At 47.0% G+C, this 22,264-nt stretch overlaps 1 protein-coding gene across 4 annotated transcripts in view; it reads right to left on the bottom strand.

Moving 5' to 3' along the window:
* Window positions 1-22,264, bottom strand: part of TF (transferrin) — a 642,048-nt gene that overhangs the window by 450,118 nt on the left and 169,666 nt on the right. For all 4 annotated transcript variants that reach the window (XM_030215724.1, XM_030215726.1, XM_030215725.1 and 1 more), the window contains exon 5: window positions 15,077-15,218. In XM_030215724.1, the coding sequence (XP_030071584.1) occupies window positions 15,077-15,218 (142 nt within the window). The remainder of the gene's footprint in view (window positions 1-15,076; window positions 15,219-22,264) is intronic.

The following is a 22,264-nucleotide window of genomic DNA, read 5'->3' as shown; positions in this document are numbered from 1 at the left end:
AATATTTCTTGCATAAAAAAGTTTTCAAAGTCTTCCTAAACAGATAATAATCCGAGATATCCTGAAGTCCACCCCAATCCATTCAGGGCCTTCACTCCAGGTGCCCACAACTCCTACCAGCTATCTTCCAGGTGCTGTGGAGGACTTGCAGCCAATCTGCATATCCTCACAGCCTTCTCCGGAGTGACTTCCAGGTCCACCCCGATCTACTCTGGGCCTTTGCTCCAGGTGCCCAGAGCTCCCACAAGCTGCTTTCCAGGTGCTGTGGAGGACTTGCAGTCCATCTGTTTATCCTCACAGCCTTCTCCAGAGAGACTCCCAGGTCCACCCTGATCCACTTAGGGCCTTTGCTCCAGGTGCACAGCGCTCCCACTAGCTGCCTTCCAGGTGCTGTGGAGGACTTGCAGGACCTGCATATCCTCACAGCTTTATCTGGGGTAAGTCCTAGGTCCACCCTAATCCACTCTGGACATTCGCTCCAGGTTCCCAGCGCTCCCACCAGCTGCCTTCCAGGTGCCGCGCAACTTACGGAGCATGAAACATTTTCTCTATACACTTTGTATTTTCTCTCTGCTATTTCTTGTGGCTCCTGTACAGTTTCTCTTCTTGGTACTGTCTCTTCCCAATCTCTTTCTCCATCTGAAACCACTGTGCACCGCAGGAACACATTGCCCACCTTCTGCTTTCATCATCTCACCATCCCTTTTGTCTTCTCCCTTCTTCTCAACTCTCAACCTTCAACATCTTCCTTCCTTCCATTCAACCATCTCCATTCTGTCTGAGTGCATTTCACCATTGTCGCTGTTGTCATTCCTCTCCTACTCTTCTCCATACTCTCTTGCTCCTTCTCCTGCTTTCTGCTGGGGATATCAATCCCAATCCTGGTCCTCCATATCAGTTCGTGCAGGTCACACCGTGATATCTCCAATCTAATTTCTCTTCCTCTCCTCTCCCCTTCTTCTCTGCCTTCCTCATGTATTCTGTGGAATGCCCGCTCTGTCTGCAACAAACTTTCCTTCATCCATGATCTCTTTCTCTCTTGCACTCTCCATCTGCTTGCCCTAACTGAGACTTGGCTTTGTCCTGAAGACTCTGCTTCAGCCGCAGCCATACAGTATGTCATGAAGGTTACCTGTATTCCCATACTCCTCGCCCGGTTGGTCGCAGAGGTGGTGTTGGGCTACTAGTCTCACCCTCTTGTAGATTTCAACCTCTTCTTCCACCTCAGTCTCACTGATTTTCTTTCTTCAAAGTCCACTCCATCTATTCACTTCTCTGCCTCTCCGAGTAGCAGTCATTTATTGACCCCCTGATAAGTCCCTTTCTTCCTTTCTCACTGACTTTACTCTCAGCTTTCCTTCTTTCTTGAACCTTTATCTCCTTCCTTCATTCCTGGGAATTTTAATATTCATGTTAATGATCCCTCTGACTCTTATGTTTCTCAGTTTCTCACTTTACCATCCTCTTTCAATCTTCAACTGTGCTCCACTACCCCTACTCACCAGAATGGCCACTGTCTTGATCTTATCTTCTTCAACTACTCACTCTCCAGTTTCTGCACCTTAGCTCTTCCCCTCTCTGACCATCATCTGATAACTTTCACATCTAAACACCTTCCCCTCCCCAGTCCCGTCCAATCTCCACCAATACATTTAGGAATCTTCAGGCTATTGGCTCTTCTACTCTGTCCTCCTGTGTTTCAAACTGCTTCTCAACCACAATGTTATCCAAAGCTGTCAATGAGGCTGTCTCTTCCTATAATACTATTCTCTCCTCTGCTCATAGTAACATAGTAAATGATGGCAGATAAAATGAAGATACATACCTGTAGCAGGTATTCTCCGAGGACAGCAGGCTGATTATTCTCACCAATAGGTCGTCGTCCGCGACAGCCCAGGAGACTGGAACAACTTTAGAACAAATGAGAAGTCTCTGGAACACTCCGCCGCGCGGGCCGAGCACACTGTGCATGCGCAAACGGCTTACCGCCCATGACACAAGCGTGAGTCCCTCAGTTTAATAAAAAAGCAAACCAGAAAACAAGAACAACTCCAAGGGGAGAATGGCGGGTATGTGAGAATAATCAGCCTGCTGTCCTCGGAGAATACCTGCTACAGGTATGTATCTTCACTTTCTCTGAGGACAAGCAAGCTGATAATTCTCACCAATGGTGTATCCCTAGCCCCCAGGCTCACTCAAAACAATGAACATTGGTCAATTGGTCCCCACAACGGCGAGGACATAACATGGATTGACCTAAAAGAAACACAACTAAGTGAGAGTGCAGCCTGGAACAGAACATAAATGGGCCTAGGAGGGTGGAGTTGGATTCTAAACCCCGAACAGATTCTGCAGCACCAACTGCCCAAACTGACTGTCGTATTGGGTATCCTGCTGAAGGCAGTAGTGAGATGTGAATGTGTGGACTGATGACCACGTTGCAGCCTTGCAAATCTCTTCAATGGAGGCTGACTTTAAGTGAGCCACTGACGCAGCCATGGCTGTAACATTGTGAGCCGTAACATGGCCCTCCAGAGTCAGCCCAGCTTGGGCATAAGTGAACGATATGCAATCTGCTAGCCAATTAGAGATGGTGCGTTTTCCGATGGCGACTCCCCTCCTGTTGGGATCAAAAGAAACAAACAATTGGGCGGATTGTCTAAAGGGCTTTGTCCGCTCCATGTAAAAGGCCAATGCTCTTTTACAGTCCAAGGTGTGCAACTTGTCCTCACCAGGGCGGGTATGTGGATGGGGAAAAAATGTTGGCAAGACAATTGACTGGTTCAGATGGAACTCCGACACCACCTTCAGCAAGAACTTAGGGTGCGTGTGGAGGATTATTCTATTATGATGAAACTTGATATAAGGTGCATGCAATACCAGTGTTTGGAGCTCGCTGACTCTACGAGCTGAAGTAACAGCCACCAAGAAAATGGCTTTTCAGGTCAAGTACTTCAGATGGCAGGAATTCAGTGGCTCAAAAGGAGCTTTCATCAGCTGGGTGAGAATGATGTTGAGATCCCATGACACAGGTGGAGGTTTGACTGAGGGCTTTGACAAAACCAAAACCTCTCACGAAGCGAACAACTAAAGGCTGTCCAGAAATAGGCTGACCTTCTACATGTTGATGGTAAGCACTGATTGCAGTAAGGTGAACCCTTACGGAGTTGGTCTTGAGACCAGACTCTGATAAGTGTAGAAGGTATTCAAGCAGGGTCCGTGTCGGACAAGAAAAAGGATCTAGGGCCTTGCTGTCACACCAGACGGCAAACCTTCTCCATTTGAAAGAATAACACTTTTTCGTGGAAACTTTCCTGGAAGTAAGCAAGACTCGGGAAACACCCTCTGAAAGACCTAAGGAGGCAACCTCTAAGCTCTCATCATTCAGGCTGTGAAAGCCAGAGACTGGAGGTTGGGATGTAGAAGCGACCCCTTGTTCTGAGTGATGAGGGTCGGAAAACACTCCAATCTCCATGGTTCTTCAGAGGACAACTCCAGAAGAAGAGGGAACCAGATCTGATGGGGCCAAAAGGGTGCAATCAGAATCATGGTTCCATGGTCTTGCTTGAGTTTCAGCAAAGTCTTCCCTACTAGAGGTATGGGAGGATACGCATACAGAAGGCCTGTCCCCCAATGCAGAAGAAAGGCATCTGACGCTAGTTTGTCGTGGGCCTGAAGCCTGGAACAGAATTGAGGGAGCTTGTGATTGGTCTGAGTGGTAAAAAGATCCACTGAGGGGGTGCCCCACGCTTGGAAGATCTTGCGCACGACGCCCGAGTTGAGCGACCACTCGTGAGGTTGCATTATCCTGCTCAACCTGTCGGCCAGACTGTTGTTTACGCCTGCCAGATACGTAGCTTGGAGAAGCATGCAGTGAGCGCAAGTCCATAGCCAAATCTGGATGGCTTCCTGACACAGGGGTGAGATCCGGTGACCCCCTGCTTGTTGACGTAGTACATGGCAACCTGATTGTCTGTCTGAATTTGAATAATTTGATTGGACAGCCAATTTCTGAAAGCCTTTAGAGTGTTCCAGATCGCTCGCAACTCCAGGAGATTGATCTGAAGACCTGATTCCTGGAGGGACCAAGCTCCTTGAGTGTGAAGCCCATCTACTTGGGCTCCCCACCCCAGGAGGGATACATCCGTCGTCAGCACTTTCTGTGGCTGAGGAATTTGAAATGGACGTCCCAAGGTTAGATTGGATCGAATGGTCCACCACTGAAGGGAACTGCAAAAATCGGTGGAGAGATAGATTACATTCTCTAGATCCCCTGTGGCCTGCCACCACTGGGAAGCTAGGGTCCATTGAGCTGATCTCATATGTAGGCGTGCCATGGGAGTCACATGAACTGTGGAAGCCATGTGCCCTAAGAGTCTCAACATCTGCCGAGCTGTGATCTGTTGAGACACTCGAGCCAAGGACACTAGGGCCAGGAGATTGTCTGCCCTTGCCTGGGGGAGATAAGCTCGAGACGTCCGTGTGTCCAACAGAGCTCCAATGAATTCCAATTTCTGAACCGGGACAAGGTGGGACGGGATAATTGATTACAAACCCCAGTAGCTCTAGCAGTCGAATAGTCATCCGCATGGACTGTAGAGCCCCTGCCTCCGAGGTGCTCTTCACCAGCCAATCGTCGAGATAAGGGAACACATGCACTCCCAGTTTGCTTAGCGATGCTGCGATAACTACCAGGCACTTTGTGAAGACCCTGGGCGCAGGTGCAAGGCCAAAGGGCAGAACACAGTACTGAAAGTGCTGGGTTCCCAACCGAAATCGAAGATACTTCCTCTGAGCTGGGCGAATCGAGATGTGAGTATAGGCATCCTTTAAGTCCAGAGAGCATAGCCAATCGTTTTCCTGAATCATGGAAGAAGGGTGCCCAGGGAAACCATCCTGAACTTTTCTTGGACTAGGAATTTTTTCAGGGCCCTTAGGGCCCTTGGGACGCATCCCGCCTGTTTTCTTTTGGACAAGGAAGTACCTGGAATAGAATCCCAGCCCTTCTTCCCCTGGTGAAACGGGATCGACCGCACTGGCCTTTCGAAGGGCGGAGAGTTCCTCTGCAAGTACCTGCTTGTGCTGGGAGCTGAAGGAGTGAGCTGCCGGTGGGCAATTTGGAGGCCTGGATTCCAGATTGAGAGCATATCCTAATTGGACTATTTGAAGAACCCACCTGTCGGAGGTTATAAGAGGCCACCTTTGGTGAAAAAACATCAACCTCCCCCCGACCAGCAAGCCGTCCAGCATGGACACTTTTTCTGAGGCTATGCTGCACTGGAGTCAGTCAAAAGCCTGTCCCTTGCTTTTGCTGGGGAGCCCTACCGGCCTTAGGCGCATGCCGTTGACGGGAACGGGCGTGCTGGGACTGAGCCTGGACAGGCTGCCAAGAAGCAGGAGTGTACCTACGCCTATTGTAGGAATAGGGAGCACTCCTCTTCCCCCCAAAGAACCTCCTGGATGAGAAGATGGTAGCAGAAGACGCCCGGTGGGAGAGAGAATCCATAGCATCATGGTGCTTCTTGATCTGATCGACCATGTCCTCTACATTTTCTCCAAAAAGATTATCCCCCCCGGCAAGGAACATCCGCCATTCGCTGCTGGGTCTTATAATCCAGGTCAGAGACACGCAGCCATGAGAGTCTGCGCATCACTATACCCTGAGCAGCTACTCGGGATGCCACATCAAAAGTGTCGTAAGTTCCCCTGGCCAGGAATTTGCAACACGCCTTCTGCTGCCTGACCACCTGGTGAAAAAGTTCGGTGAGCTCCAGAGGAAGTGCTTCAACCAAACTGGACAGTTGCCTCACCGAGTTCCGCAAGTGGATGCTCGTGTAGAGCTGGTAAGACTGAATTTTGACCATGAGCATAGAGGACTGGTAGGCCTTCCTCCCAAAAGAGTCTAGAGTTCTAGATTCCCGTCCCAGCCTTTCTTGCCCTGGTGGAACGGGCTCGACTGCATTGGCGCTGAGAAGGGCGGAGAGCTCCTCTGCAAGTACCTGCCTGTGCTGGAAGCTGAAGGATTGGCCTGGATTGGCCGCTGTCGTGGACAGGATGTTGGGCTCGTTGGACCCTTGGTCTTTTCCCAGTGTGGCATTACTTATGTACTTATGATTGAGCTCCCGGTGGGCAATTTGGAGGTCTGGAAGTCAATTTGAGGGAATACCCTACCGGACTGTTTGAAGGACCCACCGGTCAGAGGTTATGAGAGGCCACCTTTGGTGAAAAAATTTTAACCTCCCTCCAACTGGCAAGCCGTCTGGCTCGGACACTCTTATAGCAGCTATGCTCAACTGGAGCCAGTCAAAAGCCCGTCCCTTGCTTTTGCTGGGGAGCTGCAGAGGCCCTCCTTGGCGCATGCTGTTGACATGAACGAGCGCGCTGGGGATGAGCCTGAGAAGGCTGTCGAGAAGGAGGATTGTACCTACGCTTGTTATAAGCATAGGGATCATTCTGTCACATCCGTCGCTCCCTCCGGCTGCTCCTCTGCGGGGAGCAAGGGCCGGGAGGAAGGACCCGCAGCCAGAGAGGGCTTACCCGACGGTTTCCCGGATGGGCGCCTGTTCCGGGCGCAATCAGGGCCGAGCCGGTGTCCAGTGTGGCGATGGCCGGCCTTCTTGAGGCCGTGGCCGAGAGCCGGGGCTCGCCGCGGCGATGGCCACCCTGTCCGGGCCGAGCCCGTGGGCCGGCGATCGCGGCTTCCGGGCTCTCGGTCGCCGGCTATGGGATCCGTGCTTGCACCAGCGGGGAGGATGGCGCCGAGACGCAATGGCCGGCGCCTTCTCCACATTCGGGCGCGGGAACCCGGAGCTCCGCCTCAGAGGAACCAGATTGGGATGCCGGTGCTGTAGCCCCGCCTGGGAAGCCGGACAGAACCAACCAGAGGGATTTCTTCAGTAGCCGGGTTCTGATTGGCCGGCCATGTTGGCTGGGGCTGGCCGGTTGAATGCTGACAGTATTTAAGGAGCGGGGCTGAGACAGGACGTTGCTTCAGGTTCTGTTTCCCAAGGCCAGTCTTTGTGTGTTCTAGTTTTCGGAACATTCCCTTGCTCTCCTGGTTTGATCTTTGGACTGTTTTTGGACTACTCTGCTAGCCGCCTGCCCTGACCTGTTGTCTGTTTTTGGACGACGCTGTGAGCTGCCTGCCCTGACCTGTTGCCTGTTTTTGGACTACTCTGATTTCCACCAGCCCTCCCCGCTCCCGGTTCCGATACTGGGTCAGTTCGTCAACCCCGCGGTTCCGGAAGTCCCGTTGGCCGCCTGCAGCTGGGGGCTCAACCCCCAGTGAACGGCGGTCGCCGCGGGTGAAGACTTGGGGTTGCACAGCTGTCCTCTGAGGTCCTTCGGGGCCTTGTGGGACCTAAGGGCTCACCTCCTTTCCAGACAAGACACATTCCTCCTTCCCCGGAAAAATCGTCTACCTGATGAGGTAGTAGCAGAAGGTGCCCGGCGGGACAGATTGTCCATAGCGGTTTCCCGCTGAGAGATCTGATCGACAAGTTGTTCGACTTTCTCGCCAAAATTATTATCCCCCGTCAAGGGGCATCCGCAATCTGCTGCTGGACCTTATTGTCCAGGCCAGAGGCACGCAGCCATGAGAGTCTGCGCATCACTATACCTTGGGCAGCAAATCTGGATACAACATCAAAAGAATCGTAAGCACCCCTGGACAGGAATTTACGACACGCCTTTTGCTGCCTGACCACCTCCTGAAAAGGCCTGGCCTGCCACGGAGCAAGCTTGTCAACCAAGTCCGCAGTTGCTTCACCGTGTTCCTCAAGTGAATGCTCATGTAGAGCTGGTAAGACTGAATTTTGTCTTAATCCTAATAGGGGATATATATATAATAGGAGGTACCTAAAACATTAACAACAAACAGTACTCCTGTTCTATATAAATTACAATATCTTTATTAGTGAAAACAAACCAGTGCATTAAAAGAATTACCAAATAGTATCCCTGCAAGACTGAATTTTGGCCATGAGCATAGAGGACTGGTAGGCCTTCCTCCCAAAAGAGTCTAGAGTTCTAGATTCCCGTCCCGGGGGCACTGAGGCGAAATCTCTAGAACTCCCGGCTCTCTTGAGAGCGGAATCCACAACCATAGAGTTGTGAGGTAACTGCGACTTCATCAACTCAGGTTCTCCATGAATCCAATATTGGGACTCAGCTTTCTTAGGAATTACTTAGTGGTTAGTATTACTAAGTGGTTTCATCCAGTTCCGCATAAGAGTCTCCTTGAGCACATTATGCAAAGGAACTGTGGATGACTCCTTAGGTGGCGAAGGATAGTCAAGGACCTAGAGCATCTCAGTCCTGGGCTCATCCTCAAAGACCACAGGGAAGGGAATAGCCACAGACATTTCCCGGACAAATGAAGAGAAAGAAAGACTCTCCGGGGAAAAAGCTTTCTTTCTGGTGAAGGAGTAGGATTAGAGGGAAGACCACAAGACTTCTCAGAAGAGAAATACCTGGGATCTTGCTCTTCATGCCACGAGGCATCCTCATCGGTATCGGACAACAGTTCCTTAACTACAGTCCGAAACTGGGCCCGTCTCAACGCCGAGGAACCATGTCCTCGATGGCGATGTCGAGAAGTCGACTCCCATGCCAGCGGCGATGAAGCTCCCTCCAGCGACGTCGATGGGGAGTCGACCTGGGTGGCAGCCGACGCTGATGCCGTAGGCGGTACCAGCGTCGGGGACCTCACCACAGGCGAAGAGCCAGCTGCCACTTCCATTGACGGTACCGGGGGCGCAAGCACCCCCGGCACTGGAGCAGACTGATGCAGCAGCCCTTCCAGAAGACCGGGAAGAATGGCTCGGATGCGCTCGTCCAGAGTCGCTGTCGAGAAAGGCTGCAGGGTTGGTGCAGGAGTCGGCATCAGAATCTGTGCAGGTTGAGGAGGTGGTACCGAGCTGCCCGAAGATCGACGCACCGACACCTCTTGAATGGAGGGTGAGTGCTCCTCCCGGCGTCGGCGCTTCGATGCCCCGGAGCTCCCGGTACCGTGTCTGGAAGGAGATAGATGACGATGCTTCTTAGCCTTCACTTGAAGCAGGTCATCAGTGCTCCTTGGTACCGAGGAGGAGGACGTGGAATCCACACACCTCCTCAGGGTCGGGTCCAAGAGTGGTTGGTCCAGTGGGCCTGCACAGCAGGAGTCTTCGAGGCAGGTGGACTCGGTGGAGACCCACTCGACGGCTCACTGCTCCCAGCGTGTGGTGGTCTCCAGACAGCCATTACCTGCACTCCTGAGGTCGATGCCATCTCCGGTGCCGACATCAATGCTGCCGACCTCGGTACCGACGTCAACGCCGAAGAACCGGGTGAAGCTCCAAAAAGACGATCCCGTAGAGCTTTCCTCGACACCTGTGTCCGCTTTTTAAGTCTAAGACACAACTTACATGTGTCTGGGCGATGGTCGGGCCCAAGGCACTGGAGACACCACGTGTGGGGGTCGGTGCCTGAGATCGCCCGGTTGCACCGAATACACTTCTTGAAGCCGCTGGGAGTCCTCGATGACATGGACGGAAATGTAGCGGCGGCGAAGTCAAAATTCTCGAATGCGCCAAAAAAGAAGGGCACAAAAATGAGAACGCGTAGGCGCGGCCTAAGAGGGTGCGACAAAAATGAAAGAAAACTTTAAAAGGGCCAAAACTAAGAGTTCAGGAACTTTTTTTTAGTTTTACAAACAGGGTACTGAAAAATAAAAGTAAGAAGGGAGGAAAACTGTGAAAAAGACATGAAGGCTCTTACTGGGGTGAGGAGAGAGACCAATAAACAGCCACTCTCCACTGCGGAAAAAGTAAGACTAGACGGGACTCTTGTGCGACGGGCAGGAAGATGGCCGCGCATGCGTGCACCGGTGCGCACACCCGCACACTCGAAGGCTCTAGCAAACGTTTTGTTTCTAAGGAAGATTGCCGTTCCTGGGGCTGCTGTGGACATCACCCAGTAGTGAGAACAAACAGCCTGCTTGTCCTCGGAGAAAAAATGTTTTGTACTTTTGGGGGGATCTTGCCAGATATTTCTGACCTGGATTGGCCACTCTTGGAAACAGAATGCTGGGCTTGATGGACCTTTGGTCTTTCCCAGTATGGCAATACTTATGTACTTACTAGTAAAAAAAAAAGCCCATTTCTGAAAAAAATGAAACGGGCGCTAGCAAGGTTGTCCTCTAATGGGAATTATGTTTTTAAGGGAACTGGGGAGAGTATGTGTGAGAGAGAGTGAGTGAGTATGTGTGAGAGAGTGAATGAGTATGTGTCAGAGAGTGAGTATGTGTGAGAAAGAAAGAGTGTGTGATTGAGAGAGACAGAATGTGTGTCTGTCTGTGTGAGTGAGAGAGTGTAGTGTGTGTCCCGTGTGCACCAATTATGCTCTCTCTCCTGCATTCATCCATATGCAGCAAACGTCCTCTGTGCCCTGCCCCCTTCATCCATCCATGTGCAGCATCTCTCCCCTGCCCCCTCCATCCATCGTGGTGCAGCAATTCTCCTCAGTCCCTTGCCCTCCCCCCCTACATGTGCATCAACTCTGCATTTTCCCCTGGCCTCTCCTCCATCCACCCATATCCAGGGCCCCCCTCCCTCCATCTCTCTCCCCTCTGTGTTCCAGGCCTCCTCCCTACCTCTCTCTCTGTGTGCCCTCTGAGTTCTAGGACCCCCTCCCCCTCCCCTTTGAGTTCCAGGACCCCCTCACCCCTCCCTTTCGAGTTCAAGGATCCCCTCCCTCCCCTCCGAGCTCCATGCCCCCCATTCTCGTTCCACACCCCCGCACCTCCCTCCCTCCCCTTTGAGTTCCAGGACAAACCCCCCTCCCCTTCGAGTTCCAGGACGACCCCCCTCCCCTCCTCTCCCCTTCGACTTGCAGGACGTCCCTTTCCTCCCTCACTCCATGGTCCACGCCCTCCCTCCGACTTCCACGCCCGCCCTCATTTCCTGTTTCCGGAAGGGCGGGACCAGAGGCAGAGCTGAGACACATGCGAAGGCAGTGTGAAGCGCCCCTCGCCTTCACTGTGGACGCCGCACCCCAAGGTAAGAATTTTTAAAATACAGCCAGCACTTAGGAAGGTGAGGGGCTGCCGGAGGACAGGTCGTGCTTGGAGGGCACAGAGAGAGAGAGAGGGACGGAGGCGCGGGGTCTATACAGAGTTCCCTCGAGGGCGGGGCGATTACAAACACTACACGGCTTCACTGCCACGGAGTCAGCTTCAGAATGTTGGAGGTGCGAATTATTATATTAGATGATTCTATAAAGCGTGCCTAGAGATTCGCGCCATAATCAGTGTGGATTCTATAACAATATGAGTAGCTTAACAAGTTTAATAAGCTAATGAGTGCTGATAACAGCACTTAACAAACAATAATGAGCATTAATTGGCACTGATTAGAATTTACACGCACAACTCGCTAAGCGTATTCTGTAATGTAGCGTGCCAAAATTCTATTACGCACAGGTAAAAAGAGGCATGGATATGGGTGGGGAAATTGGCATTTCATGGGCATTCTGAAATTTATGCATGTAGTTATAGAACATGGCCCAGTGTGCCTAAGTCTATGCGCAGAGATTTACGCCAGATTTTCATTGGTGAAAATAGATGCCCATAGATTTAGGCGCTGATATATCAACGAAACATGTTCTATATACTGCACTGAAATCTAGATGCTGATTATAGAATATGCTTAGTGGGCTCTGATTTCAGCGCCGAATTTGTAGGCGCCACATAGAGAGACTCCCCCTATATGTGTAAATAATGACTTGTAAACTTAGTATTTACATCTATATGCCATCTACATGTGTAAGTGCTGCTATTTACATGTATAATTGCCATGCAAGGCTTCTAAAGTGACCTCTACACCTTTAAACAGAATTGATAATGCAAGGTTATACATGGATTTTCAGTATTGGCACATATGGGTACAGATCCTTAGAACTCTACTAGAGTAATTTCTTTGTCTTAATGTATCTATACTTATAAGTAACTTTCTAGGTCTAAGAGGGTTCTGTAGAATAAGGCAGGAGTGACCTTGTGAGAGGGGTGGCATATCTAGCTCACTCAGACAGGGAAGGATATATAAAAAGGAAAGTCAGAAACTTGGGTGCTCTTCCATCTATGTGGTCATCCAACCAAAGAGATGGAGAACCAGGGAAAGCAGTTTATGGAGCTGTGCCCAGTCTGTGTCCTACAAGAAGAGCACTCAAGAGGAACTCAGGTCTTTCAAGGACAGAAAAGGAGTCTTTGTCAAGGAGTTAAGAGAAACAGAAGCTTCTTTGTAAGGTGCTCATCCCTAGATGTGTAGGAAAGGATCCGGACTGGTATAACAGTACACCAAGGTATTTGAATGTGAGTGTTTCAGAGGAGTGAAGCAGTGTTTCTGCTGTTTTCCTGGGGTCCAAAGGAAAGGAACTTCAGAGAAAAAGTGGCGAAGCTTAAGTGTGACGTCTTAAGAAACTGGGAAGTTTAAGTGTGAAGTCCTGAGAAACTGGAAAATAACAAGAGGATTTTGAGTGTTTTCAAGGAGTGTTTTCAATTATCTATAGAGATTTTTTATCAATGAATTGTTTATGATTTGGAATACATCAGTGGTCTATCATGAGTGTGAGAAGGATTATGGATTATTGGCTTAGCAAAAACCTCTCAGTAATTTCTAGTCCCATTTCCAGAACCTTGATTCCAGACACTGTGAGGGCAATGCACTTACTTCTGGCTATTCTATAAAGAAATGTATGTGCATACACTTTCTTATACAATACCAGTAATATGTAAAAAATGCATATAGAATGTAGGCATGATCACTTAAAGCAGCCATAAAGTTGGTATAAATGCTCACACCTAGACAGCTACAAAATGCAAGTAGATCAAACTATTTTATAATCTATGCATGTAAATGTGTGCCCTGCCTGTGTGTACAGCCACCTTCAAACTATGCACCATCATATTTAGGTGCCATTTTATAAAATAGTGTGTAGTAGGAATACTGGCATTTATGCATGTATGTGCTGCTATTCTATTTCCTTATGCACGTTCTTGGTGCCTGAATATTGGTGTATGCCTTATAGAATTACCCACTATATGCTCAAGTGCTGGAGTGAGCTATATCCTCTTAAGTGTGTATGCCTAGTCTCTCTGATAGGTGTGGTATGATACTGGCTATATATATATAATTTTAAACATATAAGTTATAGTGTCGATATTCAAAGCCAGCAAACTGGGTAAGAGAGCCCCTTGTCTGGCTAACTGCCATTGAGTAGGTGCCAAGGGAATATTCAGCAGCACTTACCTGGAGAATTTTGCCAAATATTCTCTCTAACTGCTAAAGCCAAAACTGGATATTGTGGAGCAGTCCAGGGATAGAGTTGGCCCTTAACTGGATGTGTGCCAAAATTCAGCCTTTAATTGGATAAGTTAACCAGACTAAAGCACTGCATAAATAGCAGTCCTACCTTTGGCCAGTTTAACTTAACTAGTTAAGGGCTAAATACTGGCACTTATCTGGTTAAGTACTGGCCATCCACACATGCCCAGATGTTTAATTCCAGTATCCGGACATGGCCTGGCACTGAATATCCCTGGAATAATTTTGATGGCACCATCAAAAGGTGGGAAGTTCAAAACCCAATTGTATGGGTTACGTTTAATAAAGGCTCTTTGTATTGCACATCGCTTCATTTGTTTTTTCTCCACTCTCTTCTGTTTGATCATTTTGATGGCAGCAAGGTGAATATTTATTTTTTGTTACATTTGTACCCCGTGCTTTCCCACTCATGGCAGGCTCAATGCGGCTTACAGGGGGCAATGGAGGGTTAAGTGACTTGCCCAGAGTCACAAGGAGCTGCCTGTGCCTGAAGTGGGAATTGAACTCAGTTCCTCAGGACCAAAGTCCACCACCCTAACCACTAGGCCACTCCTCCACTCTCCATTTATCCTCTATCCCTCAAATTCTAAAACTGGTGCTTAAAATTGTGCATGAAAATTTGGGCACATTCTCAATATGTGTGCGCAATTTAATTGAAAAAAGGAGAGTTGGGGGGAGGGGATAACAGGTTATAATGATGATGACGGACTGTAGCACTCTGACTTCTTAAAGAATAGATATTTTCACATTCACGCTCATGTATTTTCAGACTATGAAAAATGTTTTCTGTTGCATTGTCATCAATAAAAATGTTGAACCATAATTGAATAACAAGTCAATCGCACTGATAATTGGGTACTAATAATAAATTACTGGCACTAATTGGCATTAATTGTAATTTATGTGCACAATTTTAGTCGTGAGGATCCGCATGTAAATTTTACTCATGGAACCAAAAAGGGGGCACAGACATGGGAGGGACATGGGTGAATCAGGGGCATTCCTAGAAACTATACGTGCTGTTATAGAATAAGGGGGAGTCACATAAAATGTACATGCAAGGATTTACACCGGGGCTTACATGGTGTACATCCTTGCACCTAAAATTAGGCGCCAATCCCAGCGCTAAGCATATTCTATAAACGGTGCCTAACTTTCAGTCCATTTATAGAATAGCGTTTTGCATTTTTTTCAGTGGTATTTATAGAATTTGGTCCTATTTGTTTACTGTTAAACTATAGCCACACACCAGTGAATATTAATGTCGTGGGTAATTTTGCAAAGGATTTTTCATGTGTAAAAGCCTTTTACACACATAAAAGGCATTTTATAAAATTATCCCATGGGTTATATGCATAAAAATGCATGTAGTGCCAAGAAAGTACATACTTTTAAGTAACCTTTATGTGTGTAGTTTATAAAATACTTGCATGTATATTACATACAAACATTTATTCCTACTTCCAAGCAGGCGTAAACGTCTTCAGCTTCAATTGTCCCAATTTCTGCTGATTTAACCCTAGTAATTTATACAAACACAAACAATAGGTGCTCATTTCAAGCACCTATATTTTGAGAAATTGGCTAGAAATAGGTGCATTCTTGGACTTCACATATAACAACCTATTATAAAATCCATGCTAGTTTCTTGCATTCTGACCTGCTCTACTGAGATTGTCATTCTAATCACATTAAAATATGACATAGCTACTCACAGAAAGGCCCCGTTATAGTTGTAGTAGGGTTCATTATCAGAGCGTGAACATCTGGAAGTTCCTGACCCTTTACAGAGGCTGCAGAGATTTGGTTCAGTTGTGACACCCGGTACACAGCTAGCAACGAAAAGCCTGGCTACAGCTGCATTAGGAATTATACAATATGTTAATACAGAAATACAGAAGACAGATGTAAAGAACATCTCCAGCAACTAGACAATCTCAGAAACTCACATACCAGTGTATGCTAAAGGGCCAGATCACTAAAGCAAGCTATTTTACAAAGTTTACCCCAGTAAGTTTCAAAAACAGTGTTTGTACTAAATTACGCTTTAGCATTCAAATCACTAAAGGGCCCTTTTACTAAAGATTAGTATACGCTAAAGGACATTAGCATGTGCCAAGTGCCACATTGCCCATAGGTATAAAATAGGATGTGCAGCATTTAGTGTGCACTAATGTCCTAAGCTTTAGTAAATAATTGAGAAAAGGGTAGGCTTCCTTTCCGTTGGTTTAGTGAAAACAGATGTGATAAATTCCCCCTCAGAAGTCTGTTCAACATTGACATCCAAAAAGCTAATACTTCTTTCAGAGGAATGCATAGTAAATTTAATACTGGCATCTTTGATTGGCTGTCAGTTAATTGCCATCTCTAAGAAAAAGGAGCACCATTTTCAGCAATGCATAGCTTTGGAATTTGAAGTCATAGTGGTCGGAAGGGTGAGCCCATGATCCTCCAATAGGCAAATCCGAGTCATTTTTTATATTAGCACACTAATTGGGAATGTATTTTGTACTTTTAGAATATTATATTGAAGCATCCAGAAGAATAGCGTTTGTGATGCCAGGAATCCAGCAGCTCCTGCAGAAGTGTTATGCAGTGAAACAAAGGGGCTCCACAGAGCTTATGCCGTGCTGACCATAAATGTTTTCACCAATGCTATGTTGTTTGTTTACATTTGGAGCTTAAGGACAGTTATATAAATAAAAAGGACAAAAATCGGTCTAAAAATAAAAAGCAGGGAGGGGGAGGTTTTCTGACTCGTGATGTGTTATACAGTAGCTATGTTTTAATTGTAGCTCTGTTTTTACTGAAGTCTTTCCTCCACCTGAATGTAAATTCAATTTGGTGCAAATTGTTAGCAGACTTTGCTGGATTTTTTTCCACTCAACATCTCAAAGGAATTTGTAAGCAGATGGTCTGCAGCTCCCCATCTTGCCAGACTTGTAGTATATAACTGACCTAAATTTTCATATTCAAGAATAGGAGTGTGGTAGCCGTGTTAGTCCACTCTTAAGGTTATCAATAGAAATCAAACAAAATAAAACATGGAAAAGAAAATAAGATGATACCTTTTTTATTGGACATAACTTAATACATTTCTTGATTAGCTTTCGAAGGTTGCCCTTCTTTGTCAGATCGGAAATAAGCAAATGTGCTAGCTGACTTGCTCATCTTCCAATGTGGTATATATCATTCAGTGTAAAAAATGTACCGAAGGATGCTATATTGGAGAAACAGGCCAGATGCTTAAGACAAGATTCAATTTACATAGACATCACATGAACAATACTGGTGCCAGTAGGGCTCCCACGCCTGTTGGTCAGCATTTTACGGGACCAGGACACTGTACCAGTGACTTCACAGTGAGAATCCTGAAAGGTAACTTTAAAACCATACAAGAACGTAAGACCTTTGAAGTCAGAATGATTGAATATTTTAACACCCAACAGAAAGGACTTAACAAGGATCTGGGGTTCCTAGCCCATTATAAACCATAAAGCTGTATGTCTCTGTTGATCACCCCACCCCTCACCTATCCACACCCATCCTGTTAGAATATCAATGATATGCTTTGATGTCCCCATGCATACCTCCTACCCACCCCCATCCTCCCACCCTGTCAGACTGTCATAGTAATGCTTGAATGTTTTCACTTATATACACTGTCAGCTAGCACATTTGCTTATTTCCGATCTGACGAAGAAGGGCAACCTTCGAAAGCTAATCAAGAAATGTATTAAGTTATGTCCAATAAAAAAGGTATCATCTTATTTTCTTTTCCATGTTTTATTTTGTTTGATTTCTATTGATAACCATATTCAAGAATATAACTGAATATGTTACAGTAATATTTTTTGTAGCGTATCTGGTTAAACTGGCCATCTTGATTGATTTTGTCCAGTGGTAGGCTGCAAGCGAGTTGGGATTTTAGGCTATCCACAGTGAATCGAAAAGGATGCCCAAGTTTTCCTGTGGCCGTCCTTGCAGGACGGCTCTGCGAAGGGGCGGGGAAACCCGTATTATCGAAGCAAGATGGGTGTCCATCTTTCATTTCGATAATACAGTCGGGGACGCCCAAATCAGCAAATTTAGGTCGACCTTAGAGATGGTCGTCCCCAGGACTTGGTCATTTCTGATTTTCGGTGATAATGGAAAGCGAGGACGCCCATTTCAGAAATGACCAAATGCAAGCCATTTGGTCGTGGGAGGAGCCAGCATTCGTAGTGCACTGGTCCCACTAACTGAACGGAAAAAGCCCTTCCCTTACCGATCCTTTAGCGATTCAGAAAGGAACGGGCATGCATGAAGGAAATTGCATGCAAATGAGCTGCTCGCTGTTAGCTCATTTGCACACGGTTTCCTTCCTAAGGAGGGGAAGCCAGTGCAGAGCAGCCAAGTATTATGCGTGGCTGCTCTGCGCATGCAAAGGACAGCTTCATACATGCAGACAATCTGCGTGTATAATAGCCGTCTACAACCTTAAATTGCTGTCTACAATCTTAGAAAAGCACAAGTCCAGGTGAAAACGTCCAAGTGCTCATCAGGGACGTCTTTTTTATTTTTTAGAGTATGGGTGAAGGACGTCCTTTGCTGTGCCGTCATGTCCAAAATGTGGATGTTTCTGTGAGAAGGATGTCCATGCCTTTGCTGTGCCTCTGATACCCCCTTTATTTGGATTTTGGATCACAAGTAGTAGCAGTGGGATTTGAACTGGCCACCTCTGGATTGCAAGACCAGTGCTCTAACCACTAGGCCACTCCTCCACTCCACTCCCTTGAAATTTGGCCATCCCTGTGGGGGGGCAGTATGCAGGTCCCTGGGGGGAGGTATGTGTGTGTCAGCGGAGGCATAACGAAGACGTGGACATCCTTCTTTCAAACATTTTGGATGTCCTCAACTGCCCCCCCCCCCCCACAGGGACAGCCAAATTTCAAGGGAGAGGAGTGGAGGAGTGGCCTAGTGGTTAGAGCACTGGTCTTGCAATCCAGAGGTGGCCTGTTCAAATTCTACTGCTGCTACTTTTGATCCAAAATCCAAATAAATAAATAAAGGGGTGTCAGAGGCATAGCAAAGGCATGGGCATCCTTCTCACAGAAACATCCACATCTTGGACGTCCTCAACTGCCATCACAGGGACAGAGGCATAGCAAAGGACATCCTTCACCCATACTCTAAAAAAAACAGATGAAAGTTTTTTAAGTTGTTTTTTTCGGCATGTGAGGTGGTTAGTGACCACTGGGGGAGTCAGGGGAGGTCATCCCCGACTCCATCCGGTGGTCATCTGGTCATTTAGGGCACATTTTTGTGGCTTGGTCGTAAAAAAAAAAGGACCAAGTAAAGTCGGCCAAGTGTTCGTCAGGGACGCCCTTCTTTTTTCCATTATCGCTTGAGGACGCCCATCTGTTAGGCATGCCCCAGTCCCGCCTTCGCTACACCTCCAACATGCCCCCGGGAACTTTGGTCGTCCCCGCAACGGGAAGAAGTTGGGGACGCCCAAAATCAGCTTTCGATTATGCCGATTTGGGCGACTCTGAGAAAAGGATGCCCATCTCCCGATTTGTGTCGAAAGATGGGCGCCCTTCTCTTTCGAAAATAAGCCTGTAAGTGTTGTAAAACCTTAGTTTACCATGGGACTTGGTTACCTGTGATATCTCAGTACCACAGGTTAGCGACTCCTGAGTTAGAAGAATAAAGCTAAGTTACTTACCCGATGTTTTCACATATGGGTGATGTCATCCATGGAGCCCAGTGCAGACACTGTCATGGTGCACTGTCACTTTAAAACTTTGTGGCAGTGCCCCCACCGCTCATACGCAGGTGCCTTCTTGCCCGATACGTGTGCAGTACATTACTACAGCTAAGAAAACAACTCTAAAGGGAGATAGGAAGGATGTGAGAATGTATACCTGCTGTCCTTGGGGAACATCTGCTACAGATAAGTAACAGCTTTCTCTGAGGACAAGCAAGTGTGACATTCTCACATATGGGACTTATTAGCTTCCAGGCTCACAATGTAACAATGAACCTGGCAACTATGTAGAATGTGAGCCTGGCTGAAAAAGAGGGCCAGATGGTGGAGCTGAATTTTAAATAGTAAAAAGATTCTACAGGACTGCTTTTCCAAACTGGCTATCCCACCTAGAATGCTGATCCAGACAGCAGTACGCAGTGAAAGTGTGGATAGAAGACCATGTTGTCCCCTTGTAAATTTCCTCAATGAAGACAGAGTGGAAATGGGCTACTGAAGCCACCATGGCTCTTACATTGTAAGTAGTGATACTGCCATGAAGGGTGAGCCCAGCCTGAGTATACATGTAGGAGATACATTCAGAAATCCAATAGGAGACAGTATGTTTGGTGATGGGAATCCCTAATCTTTAAGGCAGAAGGATACAAAAAGCTGGGATGACTTCCTATGAAGTTTTGTACGCTCCAGATAATAAGCGAGAGTGTGCTTGCAGTCTAAAGTATGCATGGCTGCTTCTCCAGGATGACAGTGTGGCTTAGGGAAGAAGACAGGAAGTACAATAGACTGATTGAGATGGAACTCTGATGCCACTGTAGAAAGGAATTTTGGGTGGGTTCAAAGAATTACCTGTCATTGTCGAACCTGGAGTAAGGTGGGTCTGCCACTATGACTTGAAATTCGCTTCTGGCAGAAGTACGAGTTATTAAGAACACTACCTTATATATGAAGAACCAAAAAACAGGAATGAAGAGCTTCAAAATAAGCATGAGAACTGTGAGGAGGACATTGAGAACCCAAACCACAGGGGGGTGGTTTGATAGGAGGTTTGGTATGAAATAACCCTTTCATGAATCTCGTATCAAGGGATGAACAGAACCTGGTTTATTATCAACTCTGAAGTGAAATGCGCTAATACACTCAAGTGTACTCTGACCGAGTTAGTTTTGAGGCCAGAATCTGAAAGATGGAGGAGGTACTACGTGGGTAGCACGTAGAAGAGTGTGTGTTGGCTCTAAGTGGAAGAACGTCGAGGCAGGTGAGTCTCTGAGGCTCAAGAAAGTTCCTCTGCCAATGTCGACTCATACACCAGTTGGGTTTGTGGTGCGCCGACGGTCGAAGCTGAGCCGGTGTGCAGGACCTGTCCCATGACTGTCTCTTCGATGCATCTATGAGTTGGGTTGAGGCTGGTGCAACCACCCTATAAGCCTGAATGGACTGTGTATGCAGTAGCCCTGAGAGCTCCTGTTTGAGCATAGCCCAGATTTCCTCCTATAGATAAGGTGTTGGTATCAGCTGAGAAAACCGTGTGCAGGCATAGGAGATCAAGGACTTTAGAGTCTCTCACTGAGAAATAAGTTGTAGAGAAGGAGTATGGAATGGATGCTTCCTGTGCATCGAGGATGTCAATGCAGGGGAGGTTTAGGCAGAGTGCCTGGAGGGAGAACGATGGCGATGTTTCTTAAGTTTTTACACTGCAGGTCCCTCGATACACATGGCACCAATGAGGAAAACTTAGAGGCGCACCTGATGTCGATGATGATGTCAATGCAGATTCCGTGTCTAATTCTGAATCACCTGCCATGCTCGATGCAGATCCAAAAAGCTTTTCACAGGACTCTGCAGACTTTAAGTGCCTTGCATGCGCAGACAGAGGCCACACTCTATGTCCTGGTGCGCTAGACCCAAGCACTGAACATACTAGTTATGGAGGTCTGTGCCTGAAATTATCCTATTGCATTGAATACACTAAAGCCACTCAGCACCCTCGTTGACATAGAAGGAAAAATGGCCCTGAACTCGAGTAGTTCCATACCCGAAAATGGTCCTGGGCACAAGAACGACTCAGAGGCCCCAAAGGCCAAAAAAATAAATAAAATTTAAAAAATTTAAAATAATTTGAAAAATCAATAAATTGATTAAAATTAGGAAAGAAAAAGAAATAAATGAGAAAAATGTCTCGAAAAGGCAAGGCACCAAAGTCTGACAAGCTGAGGAGATATTAGAAACCCAACCTTTCTGCTTCACGGGAAATGTGAGACTGCTGGTCTCACACTCAAGTGTTGGGTGAGAATGCACCCATGCATTCGCAGTGGGGGCACTGCCTCAAAATTTCTATGGCAATGTCTGCACTGGGCTCTGTGGATGAAGCCACCCACATATGAGAATATATGCCTGCTTGTCTTCGGAGAAAGGTACTTAGACCTTTATATAATAAGTGCAACCTATTCACGGAGAAAGGTATATGGACCTTTATATAATAGGTGCAACCTATACACCTGTGTAAAATAGCCTACCTGAAAACTTTCACACTAAGTTATATCTGCCCCTACATAATCACTTAGTCCATCTCAATAAAACCTTTTAGTGATTCTATAAAATAATTAGGTGCGACTTGAAGCTACCAGGAGTACTACTTTTGCTGTTCCCCCTCCCCCCCATGTGGAATGAGTTACCCCTTAATTTAAGATTTTCATATGCAAAATTCAAGACAAATTTAAAAACCTATTATTTTTGAAAGGCTTTTCATTTAGACATAATGGATGAATCTTATTAAATTACAGTAAATCTCGATTATCTGACCTAAATGGGACCGACCCGATGGCGGATAAATGAAAAGTCGGATAATATGGAAAACAATGGTACTCAAACAATGCAGAAAAAAAGGCATTAAAAGCAGGGTCCTGACTCACAACAGTGCTGATTTGCAGTAAAAGTAGGGTCCCGGACTCCCAGGTTTGGAAAATGGAAAGAGAAGTTGTGTAATGTTACTGGGGGTCTGTCGGAAATGCTGGGTGGTCAGATCAGCAAAGGTCAGATAATCGAGACTGTACTGTATTTCCCTCTGCTAATCTAGGTATAAAAAGGAAAGACCCCACCTTCATGCTGTGTATTAAAATATACAGATAGAGAAGGGAGGTACCACAGCTAACAAGAT

Source organism: Microcaecilia unicolor, chromosome 10 (genome assembly GCF_901765095.1).
Source record: "Microcaecilia unicolor chromosome 10, aMicUni1.1, whole genome shotgun sequence".
Taxonomy (NCBI): Eukaryota; Metazoa; Chordata; class Amphibia; order Gymnophiona; family Siphonopidae; genus Microcaecilia; species Microcaecilia unicolor.
The sequence above is the reverse complement of the archived record's forward strand: the minus strand, read 5'-3'. Positions and strand labels throughout refer to the sequence as shown.